General features: G+C 51.7%; 3 protein-coding genes across 5 annotated transcripts; all 3 read left to right on the plus strand.

The window, feature by feature from the left end:
• The first annotated feature begins 181 nt into the window (after nt 1–181).
• On the plus strand, nt 182–10,901 carry Rassf1 (Ras association domain family member 1). 2 transcript variants are annotated; one of them, XM_008853116.3, is made up of 6 exons: nt 182–528; nt 2,371–2,477; nt 6,608–6,712; nt 6,852–7,149; nt 7,273–7,388; nt 10,037–10,901. In XM_008853116.3, the coding sequence occupies exons 1-6, from the start codon at nt 279–281 to the stop codon at nt 10,181–10,183; spliced, it is 1,023 nt and encodes a 340-aa protein (XP_008851338.1). In that variant the 5' UTR covers nt 182–278; the 3' UTR covers nt 10,184–10,901. The 2 variants fall into 2 exon arrangements, with proteins under 2 accessions (XP_008851338.1, XP_008851339.1); XM_008853117.3 differs by lacking the exons at nt 182–528; nt 2,371–2,477 and adding an exon at nt 2,523–3,208.
• Nucleotides 10,902–11,712: 811 nt separating this feature from the next.
• On the plus strand, nt 11,713–14,549 carry Tusc2 (tumor suppressor 2, mitochondrial calcium regulator). The gene is made up of 3 exons (XM_008853118.2): nt 11,713–12,004; nt 13,019–13,139; nt 13,288–14,549. Exons 1-3 carry the CDS (start codon nt 11,859–11,861, stop codon nt 13,351–13,353), a joined length of 333 nt encoding a protein of 110 aa, XP_008851340.1. The 5' UTR covers nt 11,713–11,858; the 3' UTR covers nt 13,354–14,549.
• Nucleotides 14,550–16,632: 2,083 nt separating this feature from the next.
• On the plus strand, nt 16,633–21,415 carry Hyal2 (hyaluronidase 2). Of its 2 annotated transcripts, none has more exons than XM_008853119.3 (4): nt 16,633–16,761; nt 19,000–19,966; nt 20,299–20,388; nt 20,876–21,415. In XM_008853119.3, exons 2-4 carry the CDS (start codon nt 19,046–19,048, stop codon nt 21,284–21,286), a joined length of 1,422 nt encoding a protein of 473 aa, XP_008851341.1. In that variant the 5' UTR covers nt 16,633–16,761; nt 19,000–19,045; the 3' UTR covers nt 21,287–21,415. The 2 variants fall into 2 exon arrangements, with proteins under 2 accessions (XP_008851341.1, XP_029412045.1); XM_029556185.1 differs by lacking the exon at nt 16,633–16,761 and adding an exon at nt 17,726–17,992.
• Nucleotides 21,416–24,054: the final 2,639 nt, after the last annotated feature.

Consider the following 24,054-nt stretch of genomic DNA (forward strand, 5'->3'; position numbering starts at 1 on the left):
CGTCGTCCTAGAGGGCAGAGGGGACAAGGGGGAGGTGGGATGAATACTGGAAGGAAAGAGAGGGAAAGAGATTTTCCAGAGCGCCCACCCTACACCCGGCTCCCGCCCACGGGTCCACACTGTCAGATTGCCGAGGTTTCCATTTCGCAGTTCTCAGCTCTTTCCAGCCGCCCTGCCTTGGTCCTGGGGGCGGCGCCGAAGTCGCGGCCCGCCCTGCGGCCTCGCCCGCCCGGCTTTCACTAGCGCCCAGTCCGCTGGAGCCCAGGCCTCACTGGGCCATGTCGGCGGAGACAGAGCTCATTGAGCTTCGGGAACTGGCACCCGCTGGGCGTACCGGCCCAGGCCGCACCCGGCTGGAGCGTGCCAACGCTCTGCGCATTGCGCCGGGCACCTCGCGCAACCCGTCACAGCTGCAGGGCCCGGGTCGTGGCCACCGCTTCCAGCCTACAGGGCCCGCCACGCACACGTGGTGCGACCTCTGTGGAGACTTCATCTGGGGCGTCGTGCGCAAGGGCCTACAGTGCGCGTGTGAGTAGCGGCCCCCAACACCAGCGACAGCAGAACGGGAGGTCAAAGGCAGCGCCACCGCTGTGGAGGGGGTCAGCGGTGAAGATCCCGCAGACCAGGTCCCGTTACCTGGCCCCATCAGGGAGGAGTGTGTGAGAAAATGGTTTCTCCCTTGTCATACTCCATCCGTGGCTGGCACACAGCTGCACAGAGGCAGTGAATAAGGTGCTGATTTCAAGTTTGTCTTTAAAGTGCCTGGGCCCGTCTTTGTGCCTACTGTGATCTAAGCCTAGGTTCCCAGGTCTGCCTCTTCCCAATGATTCACTCACTGTGTTCCCCTCTAGAAATCCTGGGTGAAGTTATCTACGCAAGGAATCAGGGCAGAAAAAGTTAGATCCTTGGCTGGGCTCCCTGCGCAAGTAGGGATTTCATAGAGTCTTTAGCCAAGGCTTACCGTGGAACAAGGAACCAGGGGCCCAAACATGGAACAAAGACCGGGTGATCCTGTTCTAGGTATCACCAGCAAGCAGATGGTTCTGGCTGTACACCAGCTTGAATCATCAGGGTACTTTACAGCCCTCCAATCTCCTTAAGCCTGGATCTCAGACTTGTTGAGTCAATTGCTGAAAGATGGCCCTAGGCATTCAGTAATTCCCCACCTCCAGTTCATTCTAAGGTTTGGCTTAATGTTTAGCTTAAGTTGAGCCATAGAGAAACTTAAGGATGGTACTGTAGCCTGTGCATGCATAGAGCTCTTCTCATTTACCTAAATCACAAGTTCAGGTAGTGAAGTCCAGGAATTTGTGACAGTACAAAAGCAAGGACAGTGATACTACAAGGTTCTCAAAGAGAAAAGCTCTCTGGAGATGAGAAACTGGAGTTTGGGTACTTGAGAAGAGGTAGAGAAGGGAGAAATGAAAGAATAAGTCTGGGATTTTGCCTCAAACAACTGGGCTAATAGTGACAGCTTTTGCTGAGATAGGAATCTTGGCAAGGGTAAGCGTGAAATAGAAGAAGTGACATTTGGGCCATGTTCACTTGAAATCGCTGTTAGACATCAAAGTGAAAGTAGTACTACACATAGGTTTGAGCTGGAGACTGATCAGAGCTGCCTTGGATCTGGGACAGGTGAGTGTAGACAGCAGGGCAGTATTCAGGTGAAAGAACCCTGGACATTGACTGCTAGACCTGGAAGTTGGGACAGAATGAACAAAGGAGCCAGGCAGGAATCACAGAAAAGTGGGAGGAAAACCTGCTCAGTGGGTACTATCCCTGGTAGTCAAGAGGAACAACCAACAAATGTTAAGGACTGAGGACTCTGACCAGGGCAATTTTCTGAAATGGGAGCAATCCTCATAAATGGGTACAGAAAACAAAGAATGAGGCACCTGCAATGATGTGGCACTCGCCTGAAAGCACAGGTACTGTGAAGGCAGAAGGATCAGGAGGAATTCAAGGCTACCCTAGGATGGCCAGAACTACATCCTATCTCAAAACACACACACACAGAGAAATTAGAAGTGTGTAAACCAATGTCCGAGAGACGGCATGAGACAAATATAGGAAGTCGCAGATTAAAGGCTTTTGTTTTTCAAGTAAATGAGTAACAGGAAGGTCAGCGGGAGGCGATAGAAACACAAATGTTAAGCAGGCTTGGATCTCTAACTACCTGAGACATTCCAGCCAGTTTCCAAACATGCCTGGGGATCGACATCACTGGAATCTGTGCAGCAATGGGCGGTAACCCGGCCTGAGAAAAGGCCAGTCAAGCAGAAATCTGTAGGGCAAAGGCTCTCCCTCAGGCCCTGGGTCGCTTTCCCGAGCTGGAGCCGGGGCTCCACCTCACGGCAGCCCTTTCTGCAGACTGCAAGTTCACCTGCCATTACCGTTGCCGCGCTCTCGTCTGCTTGGACTGCTGCGGGCCCCGAGACCTGGGCTGGGACCCCCTGCTGGAGCGGGACACAAACGTGGTGAGCGCGGGATAGGAATGGGGGGGGGGGACGGGGACCCCGAAGACTGTCAGTCGTCAGCGGAGTTGTTCCGGGCTAGTCCCGACCCAGGACACAAGGAACTTCCCAATTGCCAATTTCCGGGCATCAAAGAGGCTAGTTCTGTTTGCGAGCTTGGAGGAATGTCTGAGGCCGCGCGAACGCTTCAGCTCATAAACCACAGGCAGCCGAAGCCAGCCCAGCCTTGCTGCGCGGGCAAGCAGGTCTCCCACCCCGCTTCCGGTCCTGAGGCTACGCTGGTACACATGCGCACATGTTCCGACACGTTCCCCTTAGGAAGTGAGGCCTGAGAGGCGGAGCCGTGTTGAGGTGCCTGGGCGATGAGGTCATTCTTCAGATGTAGCGTTGTGTCCCCGCCCCTCCACGCTCTTTCACCCAATGACACAAGAGCCAGGTTCCTGCTGTCTTCGTTTCAGTCCTAACGGTAGCAGCGCGGCGCTGGTTTCGGCGCAAGCGCACACAGACACGCGCACACGCACGCAGCGCCCGGGGCGGTGGTTGGAGGCTCCGGACGCAGTGGACTTGGGGATCGGGCGGGCGCGACGATGGGCGAGGCCGACACTCCTTCCTTCGAGATGACCTGGAGCAGCACGACTAGCAGTGGCTATTGCAGCCAGGAGGACTCGGACTCCGAGCTCGAGCAGTACTTCACGGCGCGTACCTCGCTGGTCCGCAGGCCGCGGCGGGACCAGGTGGGAGCTGGGGGGGGGGTCCCCGGGGGGGGGGGGGGGGCCCCGCGGGGGGGGGGGGTGCGGCCGCTAGAGCCCGCCACTCCCCGCTCAGTTGCTGCACGGAGTTAATTGGCAGCTCCCCCGGCGAGGCTCTCTGTCTTGGTGGTGACTAGGTAAAAGCTGGGTTCAGCGTGCCGCTACTAAGTACGAGCCTCCCTGCTCGCCCTGTCACAGGCCTGGGGAAGCAGCTCTGTAGCTTGGGATGGACCAGAGGAGGGCGTTCTCCACCTATGACTAAAGCCAACTGTGCAGCCCAAACCACCGTCTTGATTTTGCGCTTGAACGCGCCTACTCCCTCCGCTGGGAAAAAGGAAGTGGAGGAGGAGTTCGGCGGGTAGTGGGAAGTTTGGAAGGGAAGTCCATCCCTTCCGTTTGCACTCCGAAGCAGTCTGCTGAATGTCCCCTGCTCTTCCTGGGCCTGCTGTCTCCAGCTGTTGGAATGTAGACAATTCCGATCGTCCCTCTAGGGTGGAATTTTGGGAAGGGGATTTGAGAATAGTAAGAGACTGTAAGAATTCCGGAGCATTTTACCCCAGGGAGCAGGAATGCTCTCTGAGAGGAGTTACTGCTGGAAGATTCAGGGCAGCTCAATCTATCAGAAACTTTTCTGGGAGTATCATGAATGTGACCACCACGCTCAGCTAACTGTTCCTGGGCCAAAATCTCTCAGAAAAGCACAGAGGCCAGGGCATCAGGAAAGAAAGATGGAGACTGAAGTTTAATATACTGGCAGCAACGGAGTAGAATTCCGTATCTGAGCCGAGAAAATGGAGTTGTAGGTGATACTTTAGATAAAATTTGATAAAAATTTCTTACAGCCAGGCGTGGTGGCGCATGCCTGTAGTCCCAGCACTTGGGAGGCAGAGGCAGGCGGATCTCTGTGAGTTCAAGGCCAGCCTGGTCTACATAGTGAGTTCCAGAACAGCTGGGACTACAGGGAGACCTTGCTTCAAAAAGACAAAAAAAAAAAAAATTTCTTACACGTGGAGTGTTACTTAGCAACCCCCCAAACCACAGTCCAGACTTTGGATTCTTTATGGGCCCCTGGGTATGTCTCCTTGCCACTCAGCTTGAGTCATTTATCCTGGGTGGAAAAAGCACACTAGCTAGTTGAAAGGCATATAGAAATATTTTTTAAGGCAGTTCAGGGCTAGCTCAGTTGTAGACTGCTTAGCTAGCATGCATGAGGTCTTGGGTTCCATCCCTAGACTAAGGAACAGCAACAACAACAACAAAAAACTAAGAAGTCCCAAATGGTAAATAAAATATGTAGCTCAGTGGCTGAGCACATGCCTCACATGTTTGAGGCTGTGTGTTCAATCCCCAGCTGGAGGGTGTGGGTAAAATAAAACCATTAGTCCTAAGTACAGTGGTAGAATGGAGGATGTCTATGGTGCAAGGGAAAAGGGAATTCCATGGTCATGCTTTACAACAGTTGGTATTCTCTTTATCAGGCAGCTTTGGGGAAGAAAAAGAAAAACTTCCCCTGAATCCTGACAGGATTGCAGGATACCACTAGTTCAAGTCCCTTGTTTATGAGTGAAGATACTGTAGTAGGCTCACCTACAGAAGGGAAGAGGCTACAAATGAGTCCAGAATAATCCAAAAAGTGAAGCGAAAGTAAAATTTCTCATTCCCAGCTATCACAAAGGAGATATTTGCACCTTTCTTGAGCCCTCCCAGTTCTCTAAACAGAAAGTTCTTGTCACACTGCAGTAGGCTGTTTAGCATTCCTCCTGCATCTGTACACCTCCTGGCCAGGTTCTTCCCACTGAGACACTCTTCTTTCTCAGCCCTCCTTTTATGCTTACATCCCACCCCCAACCCCTGTCCCTCATTTTCTTGATCTCTCACCATTTGTTCCTTTTCTTTTTCTTCTTGAGACAGGGTGTTCCTATAGCCCCATCTGGCCTAGAACTCAATACATTGAGCAGGCTAGACCAAGCTGGCCTCAGTCTCATAGAGATCTATCTGCCTCTGCTGGGATTAAAGGCATATATCACCCCACCCAGTTTATAATTTGTTCTTGCTAACCTAACAGAGTTGCTGACTGTCCCCAACACAGTTTCTGCTGAAATTTTATTCAGTGTTTTACTCCATCCAGGAGACCTTTGGAAACTTGAGGGGGAAGTGGACATTGGTTCCCACTTCCCCTCCAAATCCCTTTTCCTGTGATTCCATAGTCCCTAACCCCATGCCCTTGCTGACTACTAAGAACCTCAGGTTCTGGGTGAAGAGCTTGCTGCTTCTTTTTTCCTTCCCTCCCTATTCATTTCCATCAGCAGTTTAAGCAAGTTAGGGGACTCCAAGGGAAAGCCCTGGCTATCCTTGGCTCAGAGCTGGGCATGGTGTCATTCTACTGGAGACCTGATGAGAATTCTCCTGGGACAAGGCATTGGTCAGTGGTGATGTCATCTGTGTTTGTGCCAATTCCATTCCAACCAGGGCCTTTCTGACATCAACAGGAAGTAAGGCTGAGGCAGTGGGGCCAAGTGAGTTTGATAGAAGAAAGTCAGAGTCCTGGCTGCCCTGACCCACATTCTACCCTTGGGAGAGAAGAGGGAAGGGAATCCAGCCCCTGAAGGTGGAGCTGAACTCTTTGAGCTAAGTCTCCAGACAGCAAGGGGGGAAGTGCTTGGTACTTGTAGGACAAGATCTGCCAGGAAGTTGCCTGTGCACCTCTGGCACATTGAAGCCTCACTTGAAGCTACCTTTTGTGCAGCTTGTGTCAAGGATAAATGGTATGTCATAAAGATTTGTTCACCATATCTGAGATATACAGTCGGGCTGGCCCTAAGAAACCCACTAAGGGATGTCCTCTTCCATACTTCTTACTACTCTGCAGTGGATTATGTTCTGTTCTGGTACAGAGTAGAAAAATGGGCTGTCATCTCCAGAACAGACTCAAATGCAGCTAGGGTGCTGAAATGAGTTGTGCAGTTCAGATGTGGTTTTACTTTTTTTGGAACTGAGGATTGAAGGGCCTTGTGCATACTAGGCAAGTACTCTATCACTGAGCTACACCTCCATCCTCAAGAAGTGGTTTTACTTTAAAAAAATTCCTTTCTCATAGCTCTTCATGTTTTCCTGCCCCATGTTTTCAGTTGTTTCTGTGATAGACTTAGTGCCACATTCAGTGCCAAGATGGACCTAGACAGGCAGCAGAAGGAAGCCAAATGATTGTACTTTACTTTGCTATCTGTATCTATAGCATGCAGAACTAGAAACAGTAATGGATTCAGAGTGGATGGGTTCAGTGGCAAGGCCAAAATCAGTTTCCAAGCACTGCTCCAGAGACCATTTTTCAGAAAAGCCTGGGTTTTTTCAAGGGCCCTGAATCCATGCTGGCCTGTCTTTTAGGATGAGCCTGTAGAATGGGAGACACCTGATCTTTCTCAGGCTGAAATTGAGCAGAGGATCAAGGAGTACAATGGCCAGATCAACAGCAACCTCTTCATGAGCCTGGTGAGTTGATTGTTTAGGAAGGGGATTGTGGGGAGGGGCAGACACCCAGTTTTGTGCCAGATTCACAGAGAGTCATCACAAAGGTGTTCTTGGGTGGGCCTAAGCAGTGATTTACCCATCTCTTTCTTTCCTTCTGTAGAACAAGGATGGATCCTACACAGGCTTCATTAAGGTTCAGCTGAAACTGGTGCGCCCTGTCTCAGTACCTTCTAGCAAGAAACCACCTTCTTTACAGGATACCCGGCGGGGCCCAGGGCGCAACACAGCTGTGAGGCGCCGCACTTCCTTTTACCTGCCTAAGGATGCTATCAAGCATCTGCATGTTCTGTCACGCACACGGGCACGTGAGGTCATTGAAGCCCTGTTGCGCAAATTCTTGGTGGTGGATGATCCCCGTAAATTTGCACTCTATGAACAAGCTGAACGGCATGGCCAAGGTAGGTTTCCTATCCCACCCCATCCTGTATAAGGGGTATATATCATATGCCTATGCATGCTAGGGCTGAGGCATCTGTGCCTATCTCTTGATTTGTATCCCTTTCTCCTTGCCTGTCTTCTAGTGTACTTCCGGAAACTGTCAGATGATGAGCAGCCCCTGAAGCTACGGCTTCTTGCAGGGCCCAGTGAGAAGGCCTTGAGCTTTGTCCTGAAAGAGAATGATTCTGGGGAAGTGAATGTAAGTACATAGTCTCTGGGTTTTTTTTTGTTTGTTTGTTTTTGTTTTGTTTTTTGGTCTTTTTGAAACAGGGTCTCCCTGTAGCCCCAGCTATTCTAGAACTCACTATGTAAACCAGGCTGGCCTTGAACTCACAGAGATCCTCCTGCCTCTGCCTCCCGAGTGCTGGAATTAAAGGCATGTGCCACCACGCCCGGCACTCTCTGTTTTCTTAACTGGACAAGGCTGGTGAGATGTAGCTACAATAGACTTTCAGGATGAACTGGACTGGAGGACAATCCCTGCACAGCCTCTCCAAGAATGTACCAGTCTTGTAACTAAAGTACAGGCTTCCAAGACATTTAGGCTAAGGCCTAGAGCCTTCCTCAAGAATCTAGGAAGGTGCTGAATATAGTGGTTCATACCTATAATCCCAGAACTTGGGAGGCTAAGATAGGAGGCTTGTTGTGAGTTTGGAACTAGTCTGGGCTACAGCAGAAAAAAAAGAAACAAGAATTGTCCTGATATATTGCTCTTTCCTCATATGGAAAAACTTCTGAAGATTGAGGAGTCTGGCTGACTTCATGGTAAGTCCAGAAGAGTTCAGAGCTACAGGGATGTGAGCTGAAAAGATAGCTCAGCAACTGTGAGCATGTATTGCTCTTCCAGAGGACCCAAGTTCGGTTCTCAGCACCTACCCTGGGCAACTTACAACTGCCTATAACTCCAACCCTAAGGGAGCCAATGTCTTCTGGCCTCGGTGGGCACCTGCTACTCATATTCACATAGACACACACAATTAAAAATAAACTTTTTAGCCAGGCATGGTGGCACATGCCTGTAGTCCCAGCACTTGGGAGGCAGAGGTAGGCGGAGCTCTGTGAGTTCAAGGCCAGCCTGGTCTACATAGTGAGTTCCAGGACAACTGGGGCAACAGGGAGACCCTGTCTCAAAAAGAACAAAAAAAATAAAAAATAAACTTTAATTTTTTGAGAGTCTCACTATATAGCCCTGCCTGGCCTGGAACTTGCTGTGTAGACCAAGTTGGCCTTGAACTCAAACTGATCCGCCTGCCTCTGACTTCTGAGTACTGAATTAAAGATATGTACCATCATATCACACCTGACCAAAAAAAAAAAAAACCTTTTAAAAAAACTACATAGAGCTGGGCATGGTGGCACATGCCTTTAATCCTAGCACTTGGGAGGCAGAGGCAGGTGAATCTCTGTAAGCTTGAGGCCAGCCTGGTCTACCTAGCAAGTTCCAGGCCAGCTGGGGCTTCAAGGAAACCCTGTCTCAAAAAGAAAAGAAAAAAAAAAAGCCTACACAGGTGCAACTTTTTTTTTTTTTGTCTTTTTGAAGCAGGGTCTCCTTATAGCCCCAGCTGTCCTGCCTCCCAAGTGCTGGGACTACAGGCATGCACCACCATGCCTGGCTATAGGTGCAACTTTTTACCAGCACCTTTAATCCCATTACTCGGGAGGCAGAGGAAGAAGCAGGCGGATCTCTGTGAGTGCAAGCCCAACCTGTTCCTCATAGTAAGTTCCAAGAGTTCCAAGCCAGCCAGGGCTACATAGTGAGACCCTAGCTCACAAAAACAAAACAAAATTTTAAAAATTACCAGCTGAAACTGGTGACAGGCCTGTAATCCCAGCTACTTGGGTGACTAAAGAGGACTGCCTCAAGTTCAAGACCAACCTGAGTTACCTAGCAAGACACTGTCTCAAAAAAGTCTTACCAAAGCCTAGTGGCACAAGCCTATAATCCCAACTTCTTGGGTGAGGCTGGAAGATCACAAGCTCAAGGCCTGCCTGGGCCACAGAGTGACTTTTAAGACCAGCCTGTGTAACTTGTGAGACCCTATCTCAAAAAGTAAAAAGAGGGCTGGGCTATAACTTAGTGGTAAAGGTCTTAACATGTGTAATGCCCTTGTTTCAATTCCAGTAATGTAAAAGAAAAGACTTTACTTAATGGCTGATATTGGTTCTGTGACAGAGTATGTACTTAACAGGCATAAATCCCAGCTGCAAAAGTAAAGGGTGGGGGAGGTAGGTGGACTGCCTGGGTGGAAATGTAGCTCACATTTAGGAGAACTTGGATTTGATTCACAGTCCATTGTATTAAGGGAGAGCACCCATGACAACAGGTAACATCCTATTTAATTATCTCTCTAAGAGGTGACTATTTTGTAGGCTCTGTCTTCTATATAGACTGCTAATGGGGCTCCTAGCACAGACTATTCAGGCAAGAGTTTTAACATCAACCTGAAAACAGGATTACTTCCAGGAAGCAGGTTGTAGGAGAATCACAAGTTTCGGCCAGCCTGGGCCACATAGCAAGTTCAAGGCTAGCCTTTGATAAATGGTGAGACCTTGTCTCAAAAAATAACTAAACAGGCTGGGTGTGGTGGCACATGCCTTTAATGCCAGCACTTGGGTGGCAGAGGCAGATGAATCTCTGAGTTCAAGGCCAGCCAGGGCTCCAGGGAGACCCTGTCTCAAAAAGATTTTTTTAAAAAAGGACAGGAAAAAAATTAACCAAAAAAATAAGGTAACATAAGAAAGCCCAGTCCTAACATGTATGATTATACTGGTTGTCTCTGGGGAAGTTCTGCCAACTTGTCCATTTTTTTGCTGTAGCCTGTGTACCTCTTCTCTGCCCCTTTGCAGTGGGATGCCTTCAGCATGCCTGAACTACATAACTTCCTGCGAATCCTGCAACGGGAAGAAGAAGAACACCTCCGCCAGATCCTGCAGAAGTACTCTCATTGCCGCCAGAAGATCCAGGAGGCCCTGCACGCCTGTCCCTTGGGGTGACCTTTTGTACTCTTGGGTGGCAGGAGGAAAATAGGCAGTGCCAAGAGTGTGCCGTGTGAGTGTGACAGGGCGCATGGGGCCTAAGGAATGAGTGTGCATGGAGGCCCTCCTCTGTTGGGGTGAATGAGCCCAGAGAACAGCGAAGGAGCTAGCCGTCTACCAGTGGGTATATCAGGGCATGCCTCTGTATCTCTCTGCCCTTCACATACTGGGTCATACTCTCCAGGCTTACAGCAGGGGTAGGGCAGAAGTCTCCTTAATTTGTGTCTCAGCTGTGAGAATCTTGGACAACCAACACAGCAAGGTTATGTTTGTAGGGATGAGAGTACTTATCTATAGAGAGATTATTTGGGGTCTTGGATGAAGTCTCAGGATAGCTCTATCAGAGCCAAGAGTGACTGACTGCTCATAATAAAGCAGGCAGTGAGGTAGAGTCTGGGTTTCCCTCTATAGTGCCTTCTGACTTATATACACATACCCTGAGGTCAGGGAGGGCTGGCAGTGAAGCAACAGTGCCTCAGCTCCTCTTATGGAGGATATTGCTGGATCAGACCCATTGTTTGCCAAAGCTCAGATATTTTTGATGGAAGTGTATGAATGTATGTAATGTTTTGTGGCCTCAACTGAATGCCTCCTGTGGGGAAAGGGATGGGGGTTACTGTCATCATCAGGGCCTGAGGCCTGAGAGAATTGGCTGAATAAAGATTTAAGAATCTTACTGGTTTTGGACTCTAGATGTGGGCCCATAGTCTGGATAGCTCCTTGTGTGAGTGGCTGCCAACAGTGATTGGCACATTTGTAGTACATCCTTTGCAGGTTGCAATGGAACCAGTACATTTTGGAGCTGTATACCTATGTACTCAGGCATTATTCAGCATTCTGGGGCTCAAGTCACAGTGGGGACAAGAATAAACTACAGCTAGAGTTCAGACAAACCATTCTCACCAACCTGAGAAACCATGGCAATCCACCAAATACCCACTCAATCAGACCACATGCTACCAAAAGTACGGCTGTGACAGTTCTTATGTTACATAATGAAGTATGCATTCTGGTGAATATAGAACATGGGATTTTATGCTCTTTCAGACCACAGTGTCCCATAAGAAATCCCCCACCCCATTTTTTAAAAAGACATTTGGCAAGTTCCTTAGGGTTTTTCCTATGCTCTATTTTACATAAAGTTGACAGCTGCAACAACGATGTGAAAATAGGAGCTAAATGGGCACTGTAGCCTGGGGCAGGCCAAAGGTCCCTTTTTGGAGGCGACCCTTTGAGTAGGCTCACTGGGCCCAGGTAGGTCGTCGTAACCACCATGCACGCCTGCCAGTCTGGCTTCAAAGTCCAAAACAGCACGCTACCTCCGTTTCTGGAAGGGAGCTGTCCCAGCTGACAAGAGCACAGCCTGCTGGGACCTGGGCTCTTGCGGCGCGTCCTGGGGTGCCCAGCTTCTGAGGGTGCTCATTGGTTCTGCTCAACAAACTGACAAGAAGTGTAGCCACTCACCAAGGGCAGCGTACGGAAGCGGAAGTGAGGTTTCCGTGGAGACAGCCGAGCCTGCGGAAGGCGGCGGCGGCGGCACCTGTGAGCGGAGGCCGGGGCAGGGCATGGTGGCACCCGCCACACTGTGAGAGACGAGCGGCCGCTGGGTCCGCCATGCGCCCGCGGCGCTGACATGGGCGCCAGCGGCTCCAAAGCTCGGGGCCTCTGGCCCTTTGCCTCGGCGACGGGGGGCGGCGGCCCCGAGGCAGCGGGCGCTGAGCAGTCTTTGGTGCGGTCTCGAGCCCGAGCGGTGCCCCCCTTCGTATTCACGCGCCGCGGGTAAGAGCAATAGGTATCTCTCTCGGGGAAGACAACCAGGCGCCTCGGGGAACGTCCGCCAGGGAACCTCCTACATTTGAGTCAGGGCGACTCAACATATTTTGGGTCCCTATGAGAGCAAGGGGTGGGGAAAGCCGGGCGGCAGCCAGTTTCTCGGTGCTCAGGTCTCCCTAGGGAAGTCTGCTGAGGCTTGTCCCTTGGGAAGGAGTCCCCCACGATACAGCTAAGATAGGGTCTCCGAAAGGTGTCTGCATGTTTTCATCCCAAACTCAGTCTGCAAATCGAAGGCATTATGCATCTTCTATTCCTGTAAGGGAGAATGACCTGTTTAGGTGTCTTCCGTCCCCACAGTGGGGTTGGACTTCCAAGAGTAGTGTCTGGGAAAGCAGAGCTGGGCCTCAGTGTTGAGGGTAGGACCAGGGGGATGGGGTAAGACCTTCACCTAGTTAGGTTCTCTAGATCTGGAGGACTGATCTTTTCCCAGGAACCCTCACAAGAGCACCATAATGGCCTGGACCTAGTGAGCTCCTGGGGACTGGCACTCCCTATGGGGAAATTTGACTGTAGATACCAGACACCTGTTAGTGTCAACTGAGCTATACCCACTACTCAGGAAGGAGCTAAGACATCCACTATCTGAATCTCTGTCACTGAACCAGCAGTATCTTTGGTAGTGCCCAGGCCACTACCTTAGATGAATGGCCAGATACTGGAATGGCTGCTCGTGTGGAACCGACCAGTGATGAGAACTGGCTTTGGTTGTCTGGACATTGTACTCTGGTGTGGCCTCTTGTGGATATGACAGAGTAGAGTAACAGTGGCCATTACCGCACTTCCTACTTCTTCTATAGACCCCAAGCCCCAAGCAAAGCATACCTCAGGGATACTATGCATTTCTTCTTCCACTAAGATTGTTTCTCCTCACTTCGGGTTGAGCATACGTCCCTGTGGTTTGTCACATTTACCATGACCAGATGTGAGGCTCCAGCCCAACCTATTCCCTTCTCTTCACAGCTCAATGTTCTATGATGAAGATGGGGATCTGGCTCACGAATTCTATGAGGAGACAATCATCACCAAGAACGGACAGAAACGGGCTAAGCTGAGGCGGGTACATAAGAATCTGATTCCTCAGGTGAGGGGCTGGGCAGTCGTCACAGAGTATACTATGTCAAGTACGTGGAGGTAGACCCAGATGAAGTACACTGGGGAAGGAGCTGGGAAGAACAGGAAGGCTTCCTAGAATAGGAGCTGACCCTCACTAGCCTCTGTTTCCATGGCAGGGCATCGTGAAGCTGGATCCCCCCCGCATCCACGTGGATTTCCCTGTGATCCTCTATGAGGTGTGACCCTGGGATGTGGCGGACACAAGCACCCACTGCCCCAGCAAGAAACTCCCAGGCTTAAGTAAGGTGTGACTTCCATTCAGGAGTCCAGGCTGGTGCCACAACCCTGAATAAACTAATCTCCGTTGGCCCAGAACCTTCAGCTGTAAGAGGGGCAGTTCCTCGGTGTTGACTGCTATTGGTTTGTGTCTGAACAAAAGGTGGCTGGTGATGGTGAGGGCTAGTGGCAGATTTACCAGCCCCCTTCCCCAGCCACTCCTGCAAGAAGCATGGCAGGGCATATGCTGGTCAGGAATGCCTGGTTCCTAGTTCCTTGCCTGGCCTGCTTTCTTCCAAGCTTGCCTAGGGCCCAGCCCTACTAGAAACCACAGCACTTTACAAGCAAAGTCTGCCTTCTTCCAGCCCCTGGGCTGTGGGGGCTGTACCCAAGTGGGAACTTCCTTTCTCATTCTTCCCTTACACCCTAGTCAGAGCATTTCAGCCGTTTTGCTACCTCGATTCCTCCTGTATTGGACAGAGACTGGGGGCAGTGCCAGCCTGATTCTTCCTGCGTACTTGCCACTTGTTCCCACTCTAGGATGGACAGTTTGCTGGCTGTTACATAGGAATGGGGACTGGTGTGGGAGGCTTCTCCTTTCACCCAGGGCTGGGCTGATCCTTCCTTACTTCAACTAGTTGCCCTCCCATCCCCAAAAGAGAGGGTGTAGGCCAGGGTCAGGACAGGCTATGGATGCCTGTACCTATGGGGATTTGCCCCAAACCACATATTCAGTCTAATCTCCCTTATTTTTGCACCAGTCCCCTCCCCCCAGTTGTAGAGGAGGGGCTGTTCACCACCCAGTGGTAAGAAGCAACACAGTAGGGCTGGTGCCAGTAGCTATGAGGAGCCCACATCCCTTCTTCAACAGTATCTTCACCCCTTCAGGATCAGTCAAGGGAAAGTACTGGAGCCCCTTTGTAGAGATAGAAAGGAGAGGAAAACACATAAAAGGAATACTTAAAATGTGAAAGCTTGTAAATAGACTATGATGATGTTGGGGCAGAGTCTGATTTCTATGTAGAGATGGCCTTTTAAAAAAAAATCCTTATTTGAGGAAGCTCTGTGCTTTTAGAGTGTGGGAAATGGCTGGGGGCCCCCAGCATAAGAAGACCGTTGTATTATTTGTTCAATTTCAATAAAATTATTTGTAGACCCTGCATATAAGAGTGGCTTCCTGGGGCTGGAGAGATGGCTCGGTGGTTGAGGGCGCTGACTGCTCTTGCAGTTCAATTCCCAACACCCACATGGTGGCTAACAACTGTCTGTGGCTTCAGTTCCAGGGGAATTCGATGCCTTCTTCTGACCTCTGAGGGCATTGCACGGCACAGGTGCACTTAACACACATGCAGGCAATACACTCATACACATAGAATAAAAAATAATTTTTTTTTTTAAAGTGGCTTCCTCTGAGTCTGTGACACCCAATATCTAGACTACCACTTGAATGCATCAGACAGGACTAGCCTTGGACTCTGCCAGGCCAGCCACCACCCCATCTTCAAGAGCCACCAAGGGTAGTTAAGTCTGAACACTGCCTGTAGCAATACCAGCCATGGCCAGCAGGTGGCTGTGTTCATGCATCATCACTGGCCCTCAGGATTATGGGGGCCACTCACCAGTTTTATCAGTACCAGCTCACCTCAAATGAGATTACTGCCTAAGTTCCATGGACTTTAAAGGACCAGTCATAGTTGAAGAGCCCACGACACCCTTGACCTCCTACCAGGCTCTGCAATCCATACTGACTCCTCCCAACCCACCATTAGGAGGGTGTTTCAGCTTTGATTCTTACAAGGCTCTGCCCTGAGTGCTTCCTCAGCTCTGTGCTGCCTGTGGATATTCTGCCTACATTTCTCAGGGTCTCTTGTGAGCAGGTTCTCTGCTAGGCTTAGCCTTTAGCCATAAGTTCAAGAACTTCCACTTAGGGGAATTCATTGGCCTAGGGTCTGGGCAGTTGGACTACCAGTTGCTCAAGGGCTTGAACTTTTCAAATCTTGAATAGAATCACCCTGTGCAGCCTAGACTTGCAGTTCTATAGGCTGACTTCCCATCCCCTGTACCAAGCCTGAGGCCCCTGACATCATCTTCCAACCCCCAACTGGCTGTTGTGGGGCTGGGGCTCTCCCACACCAGAGAGCATCCTATCTCCCATCACCATCATCCTGCTTGGGGGCACTCCCTGTGCTGGGCCTGCCCAGCTGACCCCAAAGCTGTGAACAATAGGAATCAGGGCAGTGTTTCCCCACTCCCTCCTGGCTGGGGTGTGCTCACTTCCTTCCTGATAGCTGGCTAAGGAAGTGTCCCAGCCCTGGACAGTCTGGCCTGGCCTTTGTTTTCCCAGGGGTCCCCACCCTTGGAGCTTCCTAGACTTTTGTCCCTTGTGAAGTGAAAAAAGTGGTTCAGGGACACTGCATCCTCCCCTGGGTAGGGCCATACCCCAGGATATGCACCCAGCTTCCCATACAGCCTTCTGTTAACAGAGGGTCCCCTGGGTATTGAGGTGAGTCAGTAGGGTTCTGAGAGGTAGGCTGAGGACTATTTGAGAGTAGGCAATTTGGTCTACACCTAGAGAGGTTTGTTGGGACCCTGCTATGGTCTTCCACAGGACTCCATTGTAAGCTCCTCTATCCCCCTACAGGAACACACATCTTTCTTCACCCATGTGTAAAGAGCTCCTTCTCTACAGCAGACTCTGAATTCTACCCAGGACCATCTTCCAGCAAGAATGCCTTGCAGGTCCTCCTAATCCCTGCCCCAGCCCCCACCTTATCCCACATAGTCACAGGCATCAACACATTGTCCTCTTTGTCACAGTTGGGACACTTCTGCTCTCAAAGGAAAAAAAAAAACTGACTCAGCTCCAGGCAATGCTTCCCATCACTAGGGATGGTTCCCTTCTTTGGCACCTGTTCAAGGGGACCATCAGCTAAACACCCAGCAAGTAGTGTGACTCTCATGCACTCCACCACCTGGGCCGCCCTTACACCCCTCTAGATTTGGGAATGATTCCCAACCTCAAGGGAGATAGGCACCCAAGCCTCCCTGTCAACTGGCATAACTGGTGGGGCACGATCCTACTCAGAGGAAGGGTGGAAAGGGCAGCCTGCCAGCTAGGGAAGCAGGGTCATGGCAATCATTCCCCACCCCCTATTCCGTTCCGGGCCCTTTCCGTTCGGAGGGGCAGCAGGAAGTGAAGAGAAAGGGCTGGGATGGGAGGCGGGAGTGGGAGTGGGTGGGAGGGAATGGGGTTTATCAAATCCCCAGCAGGCTGCCCAGTGGGCAGCAGCTGGCGCCGAGTAACCTGGCTGAAGAGTCTCACCTCTGGAAGCAGGGAGGCCGCCGACCTACTGGGCCGACGGACTCCCACACAGGTGAGCCCGGTGCAGACTGGTTCGCGTCACCATAGGTGCGCTGGCTGCGGCGCTCCCTAGCTCTGGGCGGGCGGGCGGGAAGGGAGCTGGCGGCCAGACACCGGCCCTTTAGGGAATTGGATCTCGCACTGGCGAGAGGCTCTAAGAGGCGAGGGTCCAGGTCTAAGGCCGCTCCTCACCAGAAGGGAATGACAGGGCTCTGGCTCAGAATACGGAACCGAGGCACTAGGGAGCCCTCCAGCCGGCTTTCTACGAGGTCCGACTGGAAACTTCTGCGAGCCGCAGTTCCCTCGTAGTTAAGAGGGTGTCCCCCAAGGGACACCTCTTCCCTGCCCCTGCGCCGCGGGCACTGCAAGAGAGCATCCTAAGGATTGGCTTGCCCCTGATGCGGGTCCGGGAAAACGTGGAGCCTACTTTCTCCAGAGGCCCCCTTGAACTTCAGGGCTCCCAGCCCCTCCCTCCACGCAGAGACCACAACTTGGTTACCAAGACAACCACGGCCCCTGCTTTGCTGAGGAGGGCTCAGAGGTGATGTTAGGCCCCCTCCCCTAGAGGGACAAGAGGCGGGGCTTCCCTTCCGACCGCACTCAAGAGAATCTGGGATTCGTAGGCGAGGCACTAAAGTCCCAAGAGGCCCTGGATCCACTCAGCTCAAAACTTATTAGACCACACAAGGGGCCCCCAGTGCTGATGCCCAAGTTCGGGATGGAGCCCTGCAGCTACCCCCAGCCAAGGCTTCAGGGTACCAGAGCACTTCCTTAAGTCCAAAGCCCTTTATTCCAGACGCTCCCGCCTCCTCCCCCCCCATCTCGTATTCTGTCCCTTTAAGAGGCCGGCTACACTGAGAGGGTTATTCCACTGGCGGCGGGCTGTGGGGGTGAAAATCTCAGGCTGATTAGCTCTCGTGGCTGAGATTCCAGCAGAAATTCCTGTTCGAAGGAGTCTCAGGTCTCAGACAGCAGGTTACCTGCCTCTGCAGAAGTGTTTAGGGATGCTTCAACTCCAAATGCGGCACTGGCCGATAGGAGGGTGAACACACCTTCCCTCCGGGGCCGCAAATCCTGCCGCCCGCCCACCTCTGCGATTGGATTCTTAAAGAGCCCGCGGGCCCGGGGGCGGAGCCAGCGGAGGCCCGAGCTGGGGCAGTCCTTGGACGAAAAGCCGGAGCGGGCTAGGCTGGGCCCAGGATGGCCGCGGCCCTGGCGTGGGTCCTGGTGGCGCCTGGTGCGAGGTGAGAGCGGGTATTGCCAGCCTGGTGGTTCTCTCCCTAAGGGCTGGGCTCTGGATCCTCTGGGCGCCCTCATAGGGGGTCCAGGAGCCCCACCCCCACCCGGCCGAACTCTGGCCCCACGTGCGGGGCGGGGGCGGGGTCTCGCACAAAGACCCGGGGCAGTGCTCAGCCTCTGGGACTGCTGTTCCGGGAGGAGGGGATGCGGGCTGATCGCGAGGACGCGCATGGTTTCCCCCCTGGCTGTGGCGGGAAGGGGCAGGTCGGCTGGCCCTGCCGTGGGAGGTCCGCTGCCCCTTTGTCCCCGCCAAGCCTCCTCCAAGCCTGGGAGAGGTGTTTGAGACCATGTCCTGACAGCTTCACACTTGTGCCTGGCGCTTATTGCACAGGCAGTTCCTCTGCTGTGTTCCTAACAGCTTCCCAGCTTCTGTATGAGTTGCGCTTTGCCTTCTTCAAATGCTGTCTGATCCCTGGATCAGTTCTTAACGAGGGGATATAAATAGGGTGGAGCTTGGGTTCCGAGGGTTTTCTGAAACCGTGTCCTGGTGGTGTGTAGGCAGGTATGTGACTCTGGGAGTGAGTCCATAGCCTAATTCATTCCATTTTTATAAGGTCACAGACCTAAAGGAGATTCTTGCCCAGCTACATAAGCTGCTATCTTTTCCATGAAGGAGCCTTGTGTTTCTTGCCAGCCCTTCAGTAGTCTGTGGTCCCTGAAATCCATTACAGCCCTGGGTGGTCTGAGCAGCCAGGAGCACAGGTGTGCCCCACCATGAGTTGTGGGAGCACAGAGAAGATTAAGATGGACATCTCTGAGCATGCCTTTAGTTCCAGCACTGGGGAGGCAGAGACAGGTGGATCTTTAAGAATTCGAGGACAGCTTGAGCTCCATAGCGAATCCAGGCCAGCTGTAGCTACAGGGAGACCTTGTCGCAAAAAGACCAAAAAAAAAAAAGTGGACATCTCTGGATTCTCTAGATTGATAATGTTCTCTCTCACATTTCCTTCAGTTCCTGAGCTGGTACCAGGCAGGTGACACTTTCTGTGGCCCCCAGCATGCGGGCAGGACTGGGTCCCACCATCACATTGGCCCTGGTACTGGCAGTGGCATGGGCCATGGAGCTCAAGCCCACAGTGCCACCCATCTTCACAGGCCGACCATTTGTGGTAGCATGGAATGTTCCCACACAAGAATGTGCCCCACGCCACAAAGTGCCACTGGACCTTAGGGCATTCGATGTGGAGGCATCACCTAATGAGGGTTTTGTCAACCAGAACATCACCATCTTCTACTATGACCGTCTAGGCCTGTACCCACGTTTTGATGCAGCTGGGACATCTGTGCATGGTGGTGTGCCTCAGAATGTCAGCCTCTGTGCACATCTGCCCATGCTGAAGGAATCTGTGGAGCGCTACATTCGTACCCAGGAGCCCGGGGGTCTGGCAGTCATTGACTGGGAGGATTGGAGGCCTGTATGGGTGCGCAACTGGCAGGACAAGGATGTGTACCGCCAGTTTTCACGCCAACTTGTGGCCAGTCGACACCCTGACTGGCCATCAGACCGAATAGTCAAACAAGCACAGTATGAGTTTGAGTTCGCTGCTCGGCAGTTCATGTTGAATACACTACGGTATGTCAAGGCAGTCAGACCTCAGCACCTTTGGGGCTTCTACCTCTTTCCTGACTGCTATAATCATGATTATGTACAGAACTGGGAGAGCTACACAGGCCGCTGCCCTGATGTGGAGGTGGCACGCAATGACCAGCTGGCCTGGCTCTGGGCTGAGAGTACAGCCCTCTTTCCTTCTGTCTACCTGGATGAGACACTGGCTTCCTCCAAACATAGCCGAAACTTTGTCAGTTTCCGTGTTCAGGAGGCCCTTCGTGTGGCTCACACCCATCATGCCAACCATGCGCTCCCAGTGTATGTCTTCACACGCCCCACATACACCCGTGGGCTCACAGGACTTAGTGAGGTATGTTCATTCCCCATTTTGTAGGTAAGATTGAGACCTGGAAATGCTGAGTTTATCCCAGAGTACCTAGTAAGTCCCTGACAGTACACAGAGTAACAAACAGCGAGTCATTCTGAATTTGGAGTCAGAATGTACACCATTGGCTTTGGAGATTGAGGCCCAACGTGGGGTTGGAAATGGGCTTAAGCACTTGAGAAAGCAAAACAGCTCCTGCCGGAAGATACATAGGAGAGGGCTACTCTTAGATCAGTAGGTTAGCACAGGTCTGCCTACTGTTTCCTGTTTTACCCTGTGGTATCAGTTTTCCCCAGTGACCATCCCTTCCCACACAGATGGATCTCATTTCTACCATCGGTGAGAGTGCAGCCCTGGGCGCAGCTGGTGTCATCTTCTGGGGCGACTCAGTGTACACTTCAAGTGTGGTAAGTGAGACCCATCTAGCCTGCTGGAACTGGCAGAGAATTTGTACTGTAGCTCCCACCTCTCATCCAGATATAGAAACTTAGTTTTAGCTTGGCTGCCTCCTAAGCATAGAGACTTTTCCTCTAGACCCAATGGAGGGCACCCCCACCCTGCTCCCAGGAAGAGGAAATACTGCCCTGAACAGCTGGAGTTCCACCCTTCCACATCTGCCCAGCTAGGCTCCAGTCTCCATCTCCACACCCTTTCAAGGCTCAGACACACCTCTGTGTATGCATGTGGAAATGTGTATATAAATATGTGTGCCAAGGGTGTGGCTCAGTGGTAGAGTACTTACCTAGCATGTGCAAGGCCCTGCCTTGGGTTCCATCTTCAACATTGCCGAAAGAAAAAGGTGCTGTCACCAGAGTGTGGACAGTTTCTATCAGGGCCCGTGGGTTAAGACAGCTGATGCTCACCTATTATCCTTGGCCTGTTCTCCCACCCCAGAAGACCTGCCAGTACCTCAAGAATTACCTGACACAGCTGCTGGTCCCCTACATAGTCAACGTGTCCTGGGCCACCCAGTATTGCAGTTGGACCCAGTGCCATGGCCATGGACGCTGTGTACGCCGCAACCCCAACGCCAATACCTTCCTACACCTCAGTGCCAGCAGCTTCCACCTAGTGCCTGGCCAAACACCTGAGGAACCCCAGCTACGACCTGAGGGGGAGCTCAGCCACGCCGACCTCAACTACCTGCAGACGCACTTTCGATGCCAGTGCTATTTAGGCTGGGGTGGTGAACAATGCCAGTGGGACCATAAGCAGGCTGCTGGAGGTGCCAGTGGAGCCTGGTCTGGGTCCCACCTCACCAGTCTGCTGGCTCTGGTAACCATGGCCCTCATTTGGACCTTGTAGGGGCCTCGAACCTAGCTACCAATCCAGCTCCTGCCAGAAGGATCTCCTGGGCATGTATGAATCTGTTAGGGGGTAGACAAATGAGTCTGGAGGGGGCAGAGCCCCCAGGATGCCTAATGGCATCCATACCAGCTGTCACCCCCCAGAAGGATCTCCTGGGCATGTATGAATCTGTTAGGGGGTAGACAAATGAGTCTGGAGGGGGCAGAGCCCCCAGGATGCCTAATGACATTCATACCAGCTGTCACCCCCCTGTTCTAAGGGGGAGAGAAAATCCCCTGAGAGGCCCCTCCTTTCCCTGCCAAAAAGGAAGGAGGATACACATAGTGTAGGGGAAGGCCAGACCCTGCACCCCTCTCCTGGGATAGTTTATTATTATTTTGGGGTCTCCTTGTAAATTAAATATAAAACTGTTTCTGTGCTTGGTTTTTCTGCTTCTGGGCCAGTGCATTGCAAGATTCCAGGGTTGTCCATGAGGTTGAGGTTAGGTGTTTTTTTTTATCTTTTTGAGACAGGGTCTCCCTATAGCCCCAGCTGTCCTGGAACTCACTATGTAGACCAGGCTGGCCTTGAGCTCTCAGAGATCCACCTGCCTCTGCCTCCCAAGTGCTGGGATTAAAGGCATGCACCACCACGCCCAGCCCTGCTTAGGTCTTCAAAACCCTCTTCTCACTTATAAAATGTGTTTGCCAGGCCCTGCCCACTGGGAATAGAAGGACTCATACTCTTAACACCAAAGACTTTAACTTTCTCCGTATTGGTTAGAATGGTGTTGTGCTCACGGTTGTGACTGATGGAGTTTACTATGCATCTCTCGTCTGCCCCTGTAACCCATGCTGGGCCATTACCAGCTTTCTTGCCTTGCCTCACCCACAGAGAAAGGAGAAGTGGATACTTAATCTTGATGTTCCTACAGGCAGTGCTGTACACTCCCTGCTCCCAAGAGTAGTGGACTCCTGTCCCATATGCTTCTCCCTGTCCAGGCCACAGCCCTCCCTTGGGTCTGGTAGGGAGGGAGGCTGGTAGGGGATTGAGACGTCAGTCCTGCAGCTCAGTCCCTGTCATACTATGGAAATACGAAATGGAGTTGTTGAGAACTAACCTGAGCTGGGAGCGGGGGCATCCTCAAAGGTTGGCACCCAGAGTATATATAGCTCAGTGGTGAAGCACTTGCCTAGCATGTAGAAGCTCTGGGTTTGATCACCAGCACCACACATACACAAAAAAACTCTCTCCTGGCCAGAGGACAACAACCCCAGAGGAGAGAAGTAGCTGCAAGAGCAGTCGTAGCAGCTCTGAGCTGCTTTATCAGGCCTGCCTCTGGCCTCTGACCTCTGACAGGAGTTACTTCTACCCATCAGACACACTGGTCTTCCAGGTCTGCCTGGTCTGAGTAATGACTCATCCACATAGCCCTGCCCTCAGGAAACTTAGTGGCCATAGGAAAACTGACTCTAGAAAGGGCTAAAGGGCAGGGGTATGGCTCTGGTAGACCACGTGCTTCCATGCTTAGCTTGTACAAAGCCCTGGGTTCAATCCTCTGTTCAGAAGGCAGCCAATAGCTAGGGCTTTGGGTGGTGTCCTCAGCCAGAGCTTTCCATATTGAGCTTTAAAAGGTGTGAGGCATTGGGGCTGGAGAGATGGCTCAGTGGTTAAGAGCACTGACTGCTCTTGTAGAGGACCGGGGTTCAATTCCCAGCACCCATATGGCGGCTACGAACCGTCCTTAACTCCAGTTCCAGGGGAATCCGAAGCCCTCTTCTGACCTCTGCAGCACTGCACAACATGGGTGTACTCACATATATGCAGGCAATACACTCATACACGTAAAATAAAAATAATAAAAAATTTTTTTAAAAAAAGTTGTGAGGCAGAACCTGGAGGTGATGCAGGCCTGTTATCCCTGTAACTTGGGAGGTAGAGGCAGGAAAACCATGAATTTAAGACAAGCCTCTGCTAGGCTAGCCTGAGCTACATGAGACCAGTCTCAAATAATAAGGGGCTGGCCAGATGGCTCAGTGGGTAAAGGCACTTGCCACCAAAGCTTGATAACCCAAGTGTAATCCCTGATACCCACATGGTAGAAGCAGGTCCTAAAACATAAACACACATACACATACATGTTAAAATAAGGGGCTGGAGAGAGAGCTCAGTGGTTAAAAGCATGTACTGCTCTTACAGAGGGCTTGTGTTCAGTTCCCAGCATCCATGTAGGGTGGCTCACAACTGCCTATAACTCTGCATTAGGGGATCAGACATCCTCTGGCATTTATGGGTACCTGCACTCACATGAACATACTCTCCCAAAACACATACACATAAACAAAAAGAAAATCTTTTTTGAAAAAGAGAGCCAGGCTGGGGTGTGGTGGTGCACACCTTTAATCCCAGCACTCGGGAGGCAGAGGCAAGCAGATCTCTGAGTTCAAGGCCAGTCTGGTGGTCTACATAGCAAGTTCCAGGCCAGCTGGAGCTACAGGGAAACCCTGTCTCAAAAAGACCGAAAAAAGAAAAAGAGCTGGGCATGGTGGTGCACGCCTTTAATCCCAGCACTTGGGAGGCAGAGGCAAGCAGATCTCTGAGTTCAAGGCCAGCTGGGTCTACATAGTTCCAGGACAGCTGGAGCTACAAGGAGACCCTGTCTCAAAAAGACCAAAAAAAAAAAAAAAAAAAAAAAAAAAAAAAAAGAAGAAAGAAAAATGGGCGAGGCAGCTTGATGCCAGGGAACAAAGCTGGAGGAATTTGGAAGCTGCCACACAGCTGGGGTG

Source organism: Nannospalax galili, unplaced genomic scaffold, assembly GCF_000622305.1.
Source record: "Nannospalax galili isolate Female #2095 unplaced genomic scaffold, S.galili_v1.0 scaffold786, whole genome shotgun sequence".
NCBI lineage: Eukaryota > Metazoa > Chordata > Mammalia > Rodentia > Spalacidae > Nannospalax > Nannospalax galili.

Coding starts and splice junctions, on each gene's coding strand:
- Rassf1 (XM_008853116.3), top strand. CDS start 279: ATGTCGGCGGAGACAGAGCTCATTGAGCTTCGGGAACTGGCACCCGCT. Junction 529..2,370: donor CAAGGGCCTACAGTGCGCGT/GTGAGTAGCGGC, acceptor CCCTTTCTGCAG/ACTGCAAGTTCACCTGCCAT. Junction 6,713..6,851: donor GCAACCTCTTCATGAGCCTG/GTGAGTTGATTG, acceptor TTCCTTCTGTAG/AACAAGGATGGATCCTACAC.
- Tusc2 (XM_008853118.2), top strand. CDS start 11,859: ATGGGCGCCAGCGGCTCCAAAGCTCGGGGCCTCTGGCCCTTTGCCTCG. Junction 12,005..13,018: donor TTCGTATTCACGCGCCGCGG/GTAAGAGCAATA, acceptor TTCTCTTCACAG/CTCAATGTTCTATGATGAAG. Junction 13,140..13,287: donor ATAAGAATCTGATTCCTCAG/GTGAGGGGCTGG, acceptor TTTCCATGGCAG/GGCATCGTGAAGCTGGATCC.
- Hyal2 (XM_008853119.3), top strand. CDS start 19,046: ATGCGGGCAGGACTGGGTCCCACCATCACATTGGCCCTGGTACTGGCA. Junction 19,967..20,298: donor GGCTCACAGGACTTAGTGAG/GTATGTTCATTC, acceptor CTTCCCACACAG/ATGGATCTCATTTCTACCAT. Junction 20,389..20,875: donor CAGTGTACACTTCAAGTGTG/GTAAGTGAGACC, acceptor CTCCCACCCCAG/AAGACCTGCCAGTACCTCAA.